Raw genomic sequence first — 16925 nt, 5'->3', positions numbered from 1 at the left:
GCATTATGTTTTTGGATGCTCAAACCATCCAACCAAGCTGATGAATCGAATGCTTGTTGATTTAGACCAAAAAATCTGCTCAGAGGGGAGTCCTTTTCTGGGCTGTAATCCTAAACTCCATTTTAGGATTATGATTCAGAATTCATGAATTGATCACTTACATGAGCACAGAAATGAAGCTCACACAGAACATGGAAGGGTAAAAACTGCATCATTAAGATTATTTTATTTAATGTGACTTCACAAAAGGCTGAAACTTAGCCTTATATGTGTTGGTAAATTAAACACTAAAAAAAGGAAAATGACTCAAATGTGCACCAAAAGCTTTTTGTTCATTATTGTTTTATTAAGAAAATTCTTAGTGTTGCCCGGGAGATACACAAGCAATGAAAGAGAAATTCTTTAAAAACAAAACATTTTCTTTGCATTTTCTCTTGCTAGAAAGTGCGTACCAGTGTCTGTGCATTTGAGAATGCTAACAGTGTGAGGTTCTGTGTCTCCTCTCAGTCTTGAAGAGGCAAGTCAGACCCGAGGAGCTGCAGACCCCTGGGGGCCCTTTTATAAAGAAGACATTCACAGTAAGTTTGCTGTTTCAGCCCTGACAAAGGCTTCTTTACAGCATCCGACACAATCCACCATTGAAAGACACAGAAAGAAGTCATAAATGTGGAGCTCACAATGCTCGGCAGCTTTACAAGTCTCAAATTCAGGTTTTGCTGCGTGTTTTGGCATGCTTTAGGATGGTACAGTACATACAGGATCTTGCAGTGGAGTTCAGACCCTGGCACAGTTTTCACATTGTGTTGCTCATGCAGTAATGACACTTTGAACTAGCTATTAATATTTGTTATGTACAAAACACAAAAAAAAGGAAAAGTCAAAATTGTGTCAGTATTCAAACCCTTTGCTGTGGCAAACCTAAATTACTTTAGGTGCACCAAATTTCCTTTTCACTAATAAAGTACCTCAGTCAAGTAGTGAATTTCAAGCAAAGATTCAACCATGAAGTCCAAGGTGCTTTCAAACAACCCAGTGATAAAAGTTGTATAAAGACACAGATCAAAATGGTATAAAAACAATACAAAGACAATATCTCTGAGTATGTTGAAATCCACCACTAGCACCCAGACACCACCTAGATCAGACTGTTGCTCCAAACTGAATGGTCAGGCGAGGAGGACACTGGTTAGCACTGCCACTGTGAGACTTAGGGCAACTTTGATAGTTACAGAGTGCAGTAGCAAAGATGGGAGAAAAGGACCATAGGTCAACAATAGCATGATCACTCGCTATATATTGAACTGAGTTTTTTAAGAAAGTGATACTGCATACATGTGGCAAAAGGTTTTTTGGGCAGACAAGACAAAATTGGAATGTTTTGGTCTAAAAGTGTTACCTTCTTGTTGTCTCAGCTCTGCCATTTGTCAATCATGAGTTTATTTGTCTATGCGAAATCACAGTATTTTGTTAGCAAACAGTCTCCCTCCAGCCTTCATTATTTACAAAAAATGGAAATTATGGCACGCTGTGTAGAAGGAAGTGCTTCACTGCCCTGAGTGCTATCGAAATGAATTGGCCATATGGCTCCGTGTTTGTGTAACCACTGTCTAATTTTCCAGATTGTGGGGGACGCTGTGGGCTGGGGGTTCGTGGTGCGAGGCAGCAAGCCCTGTCACATCCAGGCAGTGGATCCAAGCGGCCCTGCTGCTGCTGCGGGAATGAAGGTAGGTTTCTGCAGGCACAGGTCTCTCTCCATCTCTCTAGGCAGACAAGCTCATTTTCCAGACCGAGGGATACTTGACTTTTTTATCGCGTGTTCTGTGTTACAACACCAGGGGCGACGGGCCTGGCGCAGGCAGGTTTCAGAAACGGTGCTGTATCTGGTCTCCGTGGATACTCCACTACCTCATCATCGCTTTCTTTTCAGGACAAGCTTCATCTGTGTAGGCTTAGTTTTGACTTAGCTGTACATTTCTGTTGAGCGCACAAACTTTTGTGCTCCACTTGTCCAGAATAGTATTTTCTGCTTAACCTTTGTTCTTGCAGATTTGCAAGAGTGTTGAATAATAAAAGTGTGGCTCTGTTCAGCTATTTTCTGTGGCAGCCCTGACTATATGTGTGGATAAGGCCTGTTATATAATCACTTGTCAGCCCATTTTCAAGTCAGAGGATTTTTACCACATTTTCTCAGATCCTGCGGCTTAGCATAAGAAAAGCACCTATCTGCCCATTAACGTGTTAAGAGGTTTCTACGCATAAGCTGTCTTGGACTTGCAGAAAGAGGAGTCTGTTGCATGTCAAGTACAGAAAAATGCATGTTTACATGAAATATTAAATGCTCCCTGATGTACTTAATGAAGGTAAACGTTTTCATTATACTTTCCTTTCAGTTATGTTTGAATATGATTTAGATTGTTTAGCAACAATCTTGTGTGAATTTCACCAAAGCAAAGAAGTGGCTGTTGAAAATAATGTACTCTTGTAGAAATAATAAGAAATGAAAACCTTAGTTTATAGTCTCACAATCTGTGTCTGCCAACACAGTAGCGTGGCTTGGCATATGAAGACTTAGCTTTTAATGATAATCTTTTTATTCATCTGTAACTGTGCTACTTAGACAAAACTCCATTTGGAATTACCTTTTGCGTTACACAAAAAGAATGGTAAGATTTCAGTTGACTGTGGATATCTTGGAAAGTGTAATATTGAAATAATTTATAAAGCTAGAGAAAGCCATTTATTTCTTTTTGCTGAACAAGAGGCCCTCAGAGAAACTGCATATTTTCATCTGACAGTTTGCTTACTGTAAATTGCCAGTGCCACAGAGCCCAGCAGATATTGCCAAGAAATTAAGTTCAAACAGACCTTTCTTTAGTTATGCAACTATAATCTTCTTTTTCCATTTTAGTGTTCATTACATAACTACTGTATAAGTCAAACAGAACTACTGAAAGGTATCACCACAATATTAAGCTATCGTACTTACATTATTTAAAGTACAACACATTCTCAAAGGTTATGCTACTGCACACAAAAAATCCTGTTTTCCTCTTATCACCACATGGGAGTATTTGCTTTTCATTTCATGTGCAGAGACAGTTTTAATTGTTATTTGTGAAATTATGTGACTTGTCCTCCAAGAACCTGACACTTCAAGGTTGCTTACAAATAACCAAATATTTTAACAAATAATGCTGGGTACTGCTTGTTTAAAGAGGTATCATGAAGTAAGATGCTGAAAGTTGATTTTGAAGCCTGGTTTTTGATAAAAGTTTCATTTCAGAAGCAATGTCTACTTTCTTTTGTTTCTGTACTTTTCCATTACACAGTACTAAAGTGACAGTGAAATCTGAATAATGTGTATTATAGTATCATTTTAATATAATTTTGTATTTATTAAATATTTAAATTAGTAATTTACATTTTAAAATGTAAATTAATACAACATGATGAGTTATTCTTACCGGAAAAAAAATGAGTTTTTTTCACAATACAAATACACCTGCATGGGCAATTACAACAAGACAAGTCCATTTCAACTTCATTCTGCAATCCATGCAAACTGTGAACATCTGTTTTTGACTTTGTATACCCATTCTCTTTAGCAAGATTTTAATCAATTTTTAAATGAAACACCACTGTGGAAAGATGGTTGGAAATGAATAGTATTTCTTGAGAAAACATTCTTTATGAAGTATACATTTATGTTGTAATTCCTTAGTGATATTGATAGTGAATTCAAAAGTGAATTCTGTATTTTAATCAACAGAGACACAACCTGGACAAATTCTGCCTACAGTACAGGTACAGCCTCATAGTCAGGTGTTCCACTTGTCTTGCGAAACATCTGACAATTCAAACTAAGTTTCTTTTGCAAACAGAAATGCAACAGTATTAATGTCAGAACCCTAATAAAATAATGAACGAAATCAGAGTCATGGAGATGCAACCTTTGCATAAGCACATGAGCCAAAAATGTATCAACACAAAAAATGTTGATAAATATATACCAATTAAAAATATCTTATTTTCAAAAGTTATACAGTATACATATTTTAACAGAAGTGTGCAGTTTAATTAAAATCGGTTGTCTTCCACTTTGAGCCATAGCCCAGTGTGTAGAAAATGTTGCATTGCACAATGTTGTGCAGGACAGATTTTAAACAGCCTTGAGAAGGGCATATGTGCTGAGTTTTTCCTGGCAAGGTTTAGAGCACGAAAGAGTCTGGCACAGTACAAATACACAGCTGAACTAGAAGCAATTATCCATGCAATTTAGACCTAGTTATGCAAATACAGTAATACCGATAATATTACAATTTTTTATACAGTGAACTCCTGTAACTTTTTCTTCAATAATTTGGAGGTTGGAAATTCCATTCAATTTTGAAAGTTTTACTTAGCTAATCATGTTCCCGTATGTGAACAGAGATCGTGTCTCTCTCAAGAGCTGTGGTGTTGCATATTGGCACTTTTCCCTATTCTTTCACCACTCTTTTCAATCTGACAGCTTTGTAGGCGAGTAGGTGAGTGAATAATGAGGATTTGTGAGTACTTATTTTTTGCAAAACATTCTTCGGTAGTTCCAAGCTACAAAGCCCATTTGACATTGCTGAACAGCAGCTCACTTTGTAATGTCTTAATTTGTTGCTTTTGCCAGCATTATCCTAATGGAGTAATATGAGTATCTTCATTTTTGCTGAAGTACAGCATTTGACTAATGGACTGTGAGTGAATAACCTGGGATAAAATGCATGATGATTGTAATGCCACCGAACAATCTGTTCAGTCTCAGTGAGGTGGATCTTGTGAGCTTTGAACTTTACAAGAAGATATATTTGAACTTGTTTACAGGAGGGATCTTGAGAGGTGGAAACATTTGCTGTAGTTTTATTAAACATTTTTTTTCACCCGTCAAACAATCCTCTAAATTATTGTGCAGAGTTAAAAACAGCTGACCATCCAAAATAAAACACATACAGTATGCAGTGTGTGACTTTCTATGGTACCCTTTTGCTGTTAATATTCACACCCACTACAGTTTTGTCCTTAGTTGTTTTTGTTGTTTGTTCTTGTTATTAAAACCTGTTTTAATACAACTACAGTTATTAAGAGTGTAAATACTGCAAATCAGGTTTGGTTTGCAGTCTTAACCAACATTCAGGGTCAGCCCAGAAAAATAAGATGTTGCTGGTATATACAGTAAGTGAAGGTCAAATTGTTTTATACAGAGAAGCCGTAACAAAACTAAAATGATTTTAACATTGTATACAAAGTAATAAGCTGTCAGATTTGGCAGAGAATTTGGCATTACACATCAGATAAACTTGGCTGCTTGATTTGAGTGAGTGTGGGTTATTTCTACATTTTGAAACTGGGGAAAAACACTTTGAACCTCCTAAAAGGGAGTTTTTTTCTACATTAGAAAATTAAAACTAGAAAACTGCAGACAATTTATAAGGTGTCTGCCTACTTATGTTAACAGTGTAAGTGAACTGAGGAAAATATAAGGGAATGAGAATGAAGATTAATCCTAGTGCCCTGTATATTTTAGAAGACTGACTTTTATTTATTAGGGAGGCCAGTTTTTAATCAAACTTTATCTTATATAGTATCTGTAATGGAAAACAACATTCGCAAAGTTAAAGAAAGCATAATAACAACAGTACAGGCCAGAACTCACACTAGGCCATCAGCATATTGCTAACTCAGATTTTTGGAGAAGGCGAATGAAAAAAAGAAGAGTTATGTATCTGAGCTTGAACAAAGAAAGAGCAAGAGCGTTATGAAAAGAAGTGGGAAGAGAATTTCAGAGAGTAGGAGAAACAGAACTAAAGGACAGCAGTGACATTGAAATCCTGAAAAGACCAGAATCAGAGGATCTCACATTGCATGTCGGAACAGAATGCAATATCATAACAAACAGGCATTCAAGGTCAAAGTTCAAAAGGGATTTAAAGTAAGATAAGATCACTTTATTGGCCATATATGATTTCTTGTATTAGGAACTTGCTGTGAGAAACACAGACACACAGAGTTTGTCAGACTGCAGGGTCTTCCATTAATACGGCACCCCTGGATTAATTCTTAACCCAGGGGTTAAGAATTTAAGAAAAGCAGGATTTCTCTTCTGGCTGCGGGATACGAACCAGCAGCCTTCCAGTCAAGGGCGCAGAACCTTAGCCACAGAGCCACCGCACTGTCCCACCCCACCCTTTATAAGTGAGTAAAATAATTTTTACACTAAATTTAATCAGTGAATTTGGGGCAGTTAATCGGTTAACCAGTGATCACAATGAGTACATGTAGTCAAGTTCTAGCAGCTCTGATTTGTACCAGGAACTGATAGCACATGCCAAAAAAAAAGTGGAAAGAAAATACACAACATTTTTGCCTTCTTCAGGAGAAAAAGCTCAGACCTAATGAATTATATACACTGTATTCACCACTGCCAATTCTTAATAAGGGAACTCTCGAAGGGGAACTGCAGTCCCAATATTTTGGACCAGTTATTAAATCTTGGTAACAAAATAAATTAATTGACAATATCGCAAAAAAACTTAAATTCCAAAATAAGCAAAAAATCGTGTACTTTGTGAAAGTACTGTATGGTTGCCATGCTGTCGCAAACCCCTGGAGTTTGCACGACATGCGACTTGAAGCAGCCCTTCCTGCTCACTAGTCACTGTAATGACTAATGTAATGTGATGTACAAGCGAATAAGTACAGGTTTTGTATCAGACATTTCCCTGCAGAAATGTTCCAACGTGATCTGCATGCAGAGTTAACAAGCAGGTCGTATTTGTTGCCAAAACCGTCTTGAGGTCGAGAGCAATATTTATATTGGATAAAAAGAGATGTATTCACAAGCCTGTTTAAAATGTAATAGGACTGCTTCACCTCACCAGACATTTGGTTGCCTTGTTCTCTATCACAGAACATGGTGCTGCACATACTGTACCTGGAAATGTAATCTATTTTGTAATGTAAATTGGAGGTGTTACATGTTACTGTGTATATTATGCTTTCATTGTGGTTTGAAATACACTGATTAATGCAGATTCTTTCTAACCCCAAAATATAAACATAGCATTGCAGTTCCCCTTGAACAAATTAGGTAACCAAGTCCCATCTTTTCTGAATCCATGTTGACAATCTCCTAGAATCTTATGGCTATACAATTCATCCTCTTTTTTAATTCCAGTTATTACTTCAATACTTAAAGTAAAGTTAAGGAAATAAGACTGATATATAATTGGTTTGGTTTTTATGCATGTTTCGAATAGATGCTACTGTATGTTTCCAGTTTTGAGGGGAATCAGTATTATTCTGTTGAAAATATCTTGTTTCATGAAGTCCAACCATTACAATACCATTAGGACCCAGATATTTGTTTATTTTAAGTGCTTGTAATACCTGTAACACTTGAAAAATTTCCTTAGTTTTTTCCTGAGACACTTTGCTTCATCTTTTACTATTCTTTTCCTGGCACAGTACTAAAGAAACATTTTAGTATGTATTTTTGCCTCTATTGAAACATTCCTTTCTTTCTCTTAGCCATTTTGATATCCATTTATATAATGTTTGTTATTAGTTAATCCAGTTATTATAATAGATTTTGTAAATTTTGTAAAATCATTTTTATAAAGTACATTCTTTCTTCTTATTTTTTTCTTACATGATTCATTGCACATTTGGTTTATTGCTTTCTAGCAAATAAAGTGATGTTTTAAATAAATCGTTCAGCATAAGAAGGCCAGAACAGACCATGGAAAACAATGCAGAAGGACAATATATTTGTTTTTTAGAGTATGTGTTCTCTGTCATGATTTTCATGTAATCTCCCAAACCTTTATGGACTAGGAACAATAGCTCTTTGCCCTGAAATGGTGAACCTGTATCTGTCTCTTATGTGCTATCTCTTTGAAATGATTGTATGTAAAGGTGATGTGTAATGTAAATATATGACTACTATGTGAAATTTGATTCCAGTGTCTAGTCAAGTGTCAGTTTTGGAACTCAATACAACATTGTAAGTAATGTAGTGTATAAAAACATTACTGTTATAATGTACTGGAAATACCACAAAACATTGAATATTCCAGTGTGAAATTAGTGTTTCTATATGAAAGTGAATGTAAAGTTCCGATTGTGCCCCACAGCATTCTCTGAAGTTCAGGTGGGTAGCTGCGTCAGCATGCGTAGGCTGCAAAGGAACAAGTAATAGGTTTATTCCATGCTGAAAAAAAGAAGAAAGAGAACACAACGTTTCGGCCGTGGAGCCTTCTTCAGGTGTCACCTGAAGAAGGCTCCACGGCCGAAACGTTGTGTTCTCTTTCTTCTTTTTTTCAGCATGGAATAAACCTATTACTTGTTCCTTTGCATTCTCTGAAGTTAACATGTTTGTATGCTACAGTATCACTCGACACTTATTCTCTTTTTTAATTAGGGTTTAGTTATATACTGTACTTCATATGATGTTGTTTTATTTTAAATAGTAGTTTTTATTGTGCATTAAGGATGCACTCTAAATTGTGTATTAGATGTGAAGGTCATTGGGATTGTATAAACTAAACATCATTTTAAGATTTTTTCTTTATGATGTAATCCTTTCCTTTAAGAGGAATTGTTACACAAGTATTTTATCAGATCAGTTAAAGCAGTGACAGTAGACACAGCACCCTTATTTCTTCTGTTTTCTAAAGTCTTTCTTTGTTCTCCTTTTCTAGGTTTGCCAATTTGTGGTCTCTGTCAACGGACTAAACGTTCTTTCCTTGGATTACAGGACAGTCAGCAACCTCATTCTGACTGGCCCACGAACCGTTGTTATGGAAGTCATGGAGGAAGTTGATTACTGAAACGGGAAGTGAGGGCTGCCTCATACTTCAGAGAGAATCTGAAGAACCAAAGAAACACAGACCTACCAAGCTAAATTACCTCTGGATAATACTTAACATTGAAAGCTCCAGTGCAGTTTTCTTGTAGAGTTATCCTCAAACGTATTCAGAGGGAACAAAATATTTTAATATGACTACATACCATACAGTCTACCGTTCAATGATTTTTAAGGCCAGGTGAAGTGTAATGTCTTCCCTTTGAAGAAGGTATTAATATGAGGTTATACATACAAATCGTATGCCAGATACATTAAGTATAGAGCACAGATGTATAGGTAAAATGTTTCGTAAAGCATTACAAAGTAATGTAATGAGGGGGCTGTTCACAAAATATAAAAATATATCTCCTCTCTCTCATTAGTTATTGGTCATAGAATTATGGATGAACATTTCAAATCCTGTATGTAAAATATATGTGTAATTGCTTTACACAAAGCTTTAACAGAGTGCTACTATAAACAACACTTCAAAAGTACAATATGTTATCTTACTATTCTAATACAAAAAAGTGTTTTTTGTAAGTAGCACTAACTAAAGAGTTTCTATTAGTACCATTTTAAAAACTAGTTCAGTTTGTAGAAGGCTGCCTCTGTAAATTGGAGTAATGCATGGCTGAAGAGAGTGTTCATACTGAAAAATGCTTGCTGTACATTATGTCTGGGTACACAGAACAGTAAGCATCAGTGATTCCTATCACTTTTACACAGGGATCTCCACTAAGTGGACTCATTTACTACTTCTTACTAATGAAGTAAATCAGATCACCGAAGGTGAATTTCTTTTTTCAGCACACTAAGCACTACTGTCATAGTCAAAAGAAAGCTGAGAATAAATGGAGGAATCTGTGAGTCTTTAGCAAACCTTCATCTCAAGTCTGGCTTACACTACTGAAAAATTATGAATCTGGGAGAAAAAGAAAATTAAAATATAAATACTGGGAGTGGATCCCAGAAGTGTTTGTGGTTTACTCTGCTAGTGTGATTCAGTTGCTTTGTCTATTAGATTGAGTTCACTGGATTGTTTTGTTATCAAGGGTTATACTGTAGCTCTTAACAGACAGTGTGAGCTGACCTTTTTTTACTTCCAGTTACTATAAAGGTCAATGAGGTTAAGGTTATCGATCTGAAAAACTCCCAGAGATAAAATACAAATATAGGTAGCGTGTGATGTTAGCTTATTCAAACACTGTCCAATGGATCAATGAAATTTGATATGTATAGAAGGGACCCACAGGCACTGCCATGGACATCATAAGTAAACAGTAAAAGAGCCTAGGTAAGAACCTAGGAAAATGCACTTAACGTCTTATTCAAGGTCTCCATTTAGTTGACCCTAAAGACATCGGTTGACTTTATTTTTGTTTTATACCTTCAAGGAGTTTGAATACTTGAATTTAATTCCCTTTAGTCAAAGACTAAAATGTTCATTTTTGTTTAACCTGTCAGTTAAGGACATGGCTCTTCTTTGGAAAAATCAGAATTAAATCTGAGTACTTGTGCATATAAATATATGGGAATCTGCTCTCTTTCTGGAAGAATATATTCTGTCAGATTCTGATTGCATAATTTTTACAGTACAGTTTGTGGTGTCACTGGGGGAAAAATTGATGTAAAAGAGATGTTACTCACACCACTCTGTTCTTCTCCGTTACTCTTGTCTGTTGATTTTCCGATCCCAGTCCGTAATCCGTTTTCCCTATCCTTAAACTATCCAAGTTCCAAAGTCCGTAAATCACCTGAATAGGCCTTTTCCAAAAGTGGGTTACCTGGTTCTCCTTGGCGGCCATTTTGCTCAGGTCTATATCAAGTATATTCCGTTCCGAAAATACTGGTTATGAATGACCCTTCCCCAGGTCCTCTTACAAGTTGTTTGAATAGGGCATCTAACCTTATAAATATTGTTTGTTTATGTTCTTTATATGTAGGGAGGGATACAACTTACAACCACAATAGAGCACTTACAACAAAAGCAATCAGTAGCAAGTACTAGTGTATGCTTAGTGTTAAATAATTAGACAAGCAGTCTCTAAAATTAAAATAAAAATATTCTAACCTAAAAAGCTAGGCTTAATGATGGATAAAAACATGTCTTGCATTAAGCTTCTGCTTATACTGTATATACTTATAGTGTAAAAGAATATTGATTTTCTTTACTGTGAAAAATAAAAATGTCTTTAACGCTGTTAAAAACAGTGTAACTTTTAGCCAAAATGCTTGATTATCATTTAGGTATAAAAAAAAACATATGGTTGTTATTTTAGAAAGAAAGAGGTATATTGTGTGATAAAAAAAAGTTCACCACCTCTAATTCTATGTCTCTATACACACAAAATAAGTTAAGTCTACAAATGTGTTAATATATCTTATGAATATATATAGAAGATATTAATGGAAAGTGGTGTTTGCAAAGCGGTAGTTTTTGAAAAGCATTTTATATTGCATTTCTGTTTTTATCATTGAAGAATAACATTTGATTAAACATATGAACGTTTACAGCTTATTGCCAAACAATGTGAATACTGAGGAGTCTGAAAGGCAAATCAGTAAGTGTTTGCTTTCCATCAAAGCTAAAACCATATACAATCTTATCAAGAGAATTTTAAATTCAGTGATAAACACATATTCTGAGGTTGGTCTTGTTTCTTTCTGACAAGGCTGAGACTAAGTAGTGCAAGCTGCTGAAAATAGGTGTACTGAAAAATGGACTTTTATGTAGAAGAAAATAAGCTTTGGTAAAGTTATGTTGATAAAAGAACTAATACAGCAGAAACAGCCTTAGAAGAGTAAGTGGTGCTTATTTATGTTTGCTTTGCTCAGCTCTATACAGGTACAAATGTCTAATGAATGCCTTAATACTGTTTTTTTTATGATTATTAATCTTGTGCACCACTTACTAATTACAATTAACCTTATTTAAAACTTATTATGTATCTTTTAAAGGTTTTTTGTATTTACTCCCAAGTTTTTGCTAACCTGATAAAATCCAACAAAAAATTCTCCTAACTTGGTGAAGTGTAAGAAATGTTCATGTTTACCCCTTTCAGTCGCAGTCATCTCTTGAGTGGTTTGAACCTCTTTCACTACCCTTCAGACACCTGGGAGCCAAATTTGCAGTGGAACAAAGAGTTCGAAAAATGAACCTGCATTTGTTTTTCTTATGAAAGACTTGAAGCTATTTACTGACAATCAATGGTGAATTTTCTGCTGGACAATCTAAAATGAAAATCTAGTTTTTCTACATTGTTCATCTGCCAGTGTTACTTTTTTGTAGAATTTGTAACAAAATACAGTACATCTAAAAAGGGACAACAATCATATTACATTTACATTTATGAAGCCAGACTAGCTTGCTCATGACAGATGTTTGTGTTTTGACGCTGTTCTTATAATCAGAACAATGAAAAGGTGGGAATGTATCAAACCACATTTTGCTAAATGAAATGTTTCATTCTGGGTGTTTTATTAGGCTCAATTGATTAAACCTTGTTTCCTTTTCATTTTGGAAATTAAAAAATAAAAAGCTGCTGATAACTGTTGCTGTGGTGATCTGAATCATTTTGATTACAGCTGTGTTTGTCAAGTTTATGTTAGTAATTATCACAGGTGAAGGTTATCATTTTTCAAGAAGTGTTTGTTTTTAATTTCAGCAAATGTCTATGTACACATATAAATTGCAATTCGTCTGTTATCCCAGTGAATGTGAAATAGCTGGAAAGATCTTTCAGGAATAATTATGAGGCTAGAGCATCACCTGCAATGGACAGACACTTCAAAAGGAATGCAACCCCCCCAAAGAAGGGAGACAGATCAGGAAAACTATTAAGAAAGCATGATTTGTAAAATCACATGCTTTAGCTAGCTGTTCCCCACAGACACCTACTGTTCCCACACCCTGCAGAAAAGCACACCAGTCTGGGAAAGTGCTGCACCTGTCTGTTGTGGGACCCCCACACTAACACACTACCCCCCTCCCCTGGTACTTACTGTACATTTTCAAAGTGAGAAAAAAGGAATGGCGAGTCCCCTCTAACTGCAGTAATGAGCACTGGGGTAGGGGGCTGCTAGGGAAGATGAAAAGACCCCGATAAGGAACGCGAAAGTACTAAAAGGTAGCTTGTGTCTGGAGCACACCTGCACTGAAACAGAAGGCTGTGTGTGATTCAGCACCTCTGCCACAGTGAAGGGTAGAGTGAAAATCAAGAGTCATATGTAAAACAGAAAACACTGTATCAGATGCTGAATTCCTGGTTCTCTGTCTAGATATAGGCTATACGTTCTCCATTAAGACCAAAAATGAAGTTTAATGTTCTGACCTAACAATTGTAAAACCACTGCTTGTTTCTGAGCACTCGATAGCTTCTTACTAATCACAAAAAAATGTACAGCTCAGAATCATACAGCCATATTTAAATTTAGAAAATAAAATGCATGTATCAACCATAAAATAAGGTGTGTTGTTCCCTAGTATCAATTCTCTCTTGCTCCATTTTTTACTTAAAGTACACAAATTGTTCTATCTCAGATGCTATAAAACAGGACTGTGCATACTGAAGAGCAATATTTAACCTTTAACGTCATTTGGCTTAGCTCAGTTTTGAATGGGCTAAGGGCTAAGGCACTCTAAGGAAACTTTTAAGGAAATAATAGAAAATGAGACGTCATTCATTAACAACTGCTATTCTTGTAGTATCACTGCTGTTCTAAATGTACTGTTTAAACTCTCGAACTGTATTTTACTTAACTGGGTTTATGTGAAATTGTCTAGTTTGCCCTCTGCTGGTTAAGCACACTAACGGCAAAATAATATTATACATTGTTAAAAAAATAATGTATATAATATTTTTGTATATAAAGGCGATGTATATACACAATGTATAACTACAAGTGGCTTATCTATTATACATAAAATTACATATCTCATGTGTGATTTTCATAAGTGTCTCTCTACCACCATATCTTCATGTATTCATGCTCTTATTTCTTACTAGTCTGAAGCTATAACATACTTAGGCTTACATAATACAGTTTTATATAGACGATGGGGAGGATGTCAAACCTTATTTCACCCACCTGTCCTTACCTATAAATCTCACGCTTCTTGTTTACTTGTACTTGTTTAGTCTTCGCCTCCGGAGTTTGCTCTAGGCAGAGGTAGAAAAACCAAGTATTTCAGCTTTCAGTGGATCCAATTTTACACATCCTGCTTATAAAGAGGAAACTAAAAAAAAAACAGCGTTTTGTTTGTGTTGTTTGGGGTGTGCTCTCATTGGAGATGGATCTAACGGTGTTACTCCTCTATTTGTTCCGCACGATTAAAATAAATTAAAACTAACGGTAATAAAGGAACCTTAACAGTAAAGCAGAATTCATTCAGTGACGGTTTATGGTGGAGGTTCGGATAAGCGCAAACTTTCTGGGTTACAGAAATCTGGAGTTTGAGGGAAGAAAGTGGAATTCAGTGAAGCTGCCGCGTTAGATTCTGGCACAGACACAGAAGGAATATCAAATCCGAGGTTGGCTTTAGCCACCACTTGTAGTGGCGAGGGGTTCTCTTCTTTCTAATACAAACTGTAAATATTCAAGAGTAACTATGTAAAACCGTAACAGGAGTAAGAAAATCTCACAGTAACGAGGTTGTTCTAACATATTCACCCAACCATTTCGTAAACTCTCTGTCCGATACATCCTCATGGGGAGACTGGACCGTACCTCGACAAGCAACAGACTTCAGGCAGGATGCACCCGGTACAGGACGCCAGTCCATCACTGGGCACACACAGACACAAACGTGCCAGTTTTCCCAGAATGGAATATAACATTCCCGACATGAAATATTACAGAGTTCACCGACCCGCTCAAAATAACCACATTAAAAGCATATCTGAATAATTATTGTTAAAACATCATCAGGATTACCTGAAGTAATAATATCTGGCTTTATACCAGCAGCAATATCACCCTGCAACTCACAACTGGCAGCCCACTGAAGCTAAGCAGGTGTGAGCCTGGTCAGTACCCGGCTGGGAGACCTCCTGGGAAAAACTAAGGTTGCTGCTGGTAGAGGTGTTAGTGGGGCCAGCAGGGGGCGCTCACCCTGCGGTCTTTGTGGGTCCTAATGCCCCAGTATAGTGACAGGGACACTAACAGTAAAGCAGAATCTCACAGTAACGAGGTTGTTCTAACATATTCACCCAACCATTTCGTAAACTCTCTGTCTGATACATCCTCATGAGGAGACTGGACTGTACCTCAACAAGCAACAGACTTCAGGCAGGATTTATAACTCTGTATATATATAAATATTATAACTCTGTAATATTTCATGTCGGGAATGTTATATTCCATTCTGGGAAAACTGGCACGTTTGTGTCTGTGTGTGCCCAGTGATGCCCCAGTATAGTGACAGGGACACTATACTGGGGCATTAGGTCCTGACTCTCTGTGGTCGTTAAAAATCTCAGGGTGTTTCTTAAGAGTAGGGGTATACTCTTAAACACCCTGGGGCCTGGCATCCTGGCCAAGTTTCCCATTGGCCCTTATCAATCATGGCCTCCTAATAACCCCTGTCTATGAATTGGCTTCATCACTTTGCTCTCCTCCCCACTGATAGCTGATGTGTGGTGAGCGTTCTGGCGCACTATGGCTGCCGTTGCATCATCCAGGTGGATGCTGCTCACTGGTGGTGGTGGAGAGTAGTCCCCATTACCTGTAAAGTGCTTTGAGTGGAGTGTCCAGAAAAGTGCTATATAAGTGTAAGTAATTATTAATATAAATATATCAATTTCAATAAACGTTTTTGGAATCTGCAGCTGTTGACCTAACCAGCAGATGGAGCTCCTGTACAAAACATAACAAAGGAGCTAAGTTTGTGTTGAAATATAAATGGATAAAGGATCTCACCTCCCCTACTGCAGTGACTGCTGAGAAACAGTCCCTGGAGCAGGTCTAGAAACTGGCTTCCAGCTGTGTTGTCCAGCTTGTAAAAGTCTGTCTGGTATGTATTTACTTTCAGTACACCTTTGAGGATAGTACTTCTCTATCAGTTTGGATGAAGCTGGTTAAATGAACATTGTCGATGAAAATCTGTTATATGCAAAAAACAAAATAGGTCAGATGTAGGAAGTTTATATATGAGAGGAGATGGAATCATACTACAGTAATTTAGTCTGTCATGCTTTTATTGTAATAGCTATGTTAAATGTATGTCAAAATACAAATATCTTTTTATCAGTTTCTAGAATCTGTAAACAGTTTCTAGAGTCCACAGTTTAATCTAATGTGATTTAAAAAAAATGCTACATTTTAAGGATGGTCTTTTTCATTTTATTTAATCATTTGATTATTTAACATTTATTGCAATTTCCTCAAACGTAATCTAAAACCGTCACAGAAAAAGAAATATATAAAAAAATATATATAATTTATCATTTAAAACAGCTATCCATCAATTTGATATTTAGGAAAACAAAATTGCTGCAACAAGAATGGAATGAAAATTAGATATGATCGGTTTCTACATTTTAAATTGTTTTATGAATTTTGAAATGGCAAAAAGCTTTATTTTATATTGCAAGATTTACAGATTATAGTATCTCAAAGTATTTCAATTAAATTAAAACCGTAACTTAAGCAGTACTGAAAGCAAGAGTGTAAGTGTGAGTTGTAGGACAGCATTTGAAAGCGCAGACTGACTTGCAAGATTTGACATGGGTTGAAAGCCTTGAAGCAACAGATGAGAAAGCACAGTCTCCAAGTATTTGAGCCTTTCTTTGGGAACTGAAAGAAGGCCAAAATCCGAAAACGCTCCCATTCAAAGAATAAAAAAGAAAACCCTTGAAATACTTTGTTCACTGTTGCATAAACTCAAAGACCAACTGAATAAACAAACGACATTCAAGACGGCTTCTGTTTTTGTTGCAGATTTAGAAACAAAGGTTAGGGAAGAAAGGTCTGATAGTGCTGTTCCGTTTTACTTACAAGGAAATTGGATGGAGTATGCAATGCTCTTTAGAGAGCATTTTTGGATGCC

At 36.3% G+C, this 16925-nt stretch overlaps 1 protein-coding gene and 1 long non-coding RNA gene across 5 annotated transcripts in view; one reads left to right on the top strand and one right to left on the bottom strand.

Moving 5' to 3' along the window:
* deptor (DEP domain containing MTOR-interacting protein) overlaps nt 1–12427 on the top strand; it is a 52299-nt gene extending 39872 nt beyond the window's left edge. For 2 of the 3 annotated variants that reach the window (XM_015357847.2, XM_006635947.3), the window contains exons 8-10: nt 508–578; nt 1620–1724; nt 8730–12427. In XM_015357847.2, coding sequence (XP_015213333.1) covers nt 508–578; nt 1620–1724; nt 8730–8858 — 305 coding nt within the window. In that variant the 3' untranslated portion in view covers nt 8859–12427. The remainder of the gene's footprint in view (nt 1–507; nt 579–1619; nt 1725–8729) is intronic. The other variant, XM_015357848.2, reaches the window with a different exon arrangement.
* Nucleotides 1–16925, bottom strand: part of LOC138241420 (uncharacterized) — a 40780-nt gene that overhangs the window by 13774 nt on the left and 10081 nt on the right. The window contains exon 4 of one of the 2 annotated variants that reach the window (XR_011190647.1): nt 15807–15979. The exons of the other annotated variant lie outside the window; for it this stretch is intronic. This is a non-coding gene — a long non-coding RNA (uncharacterized lncRNA). Of the gene's footprint in view, nt 1–15806; nt 15980–16925 lie in introns of those variants that run through there. 2 annotated transcript variants of the gene reach the window in all.

The sequence above is a fragment of the Lepisosteus oculatus genome, chromosome 10 (genome assembly GCF_040954835.1).
Source record: "Lepisosteus oculatus isolate fLepOcu1 chromosome 10, fLepOcu1.hap2, whole genome shotgun sequence".
In the NCBI taxonomy this organism is placed as follows: Eukaryota; Metazoa; Chordata; class Actinopteri; order Semionotiformes; family Lepisosteidae; genus Lepisosteus; species Lepisosteus oculatus.
Note: the sequence above shows the minus strand (reverse complement) of the source record. Positions and strands in the feature narration are given on the sequence as shown.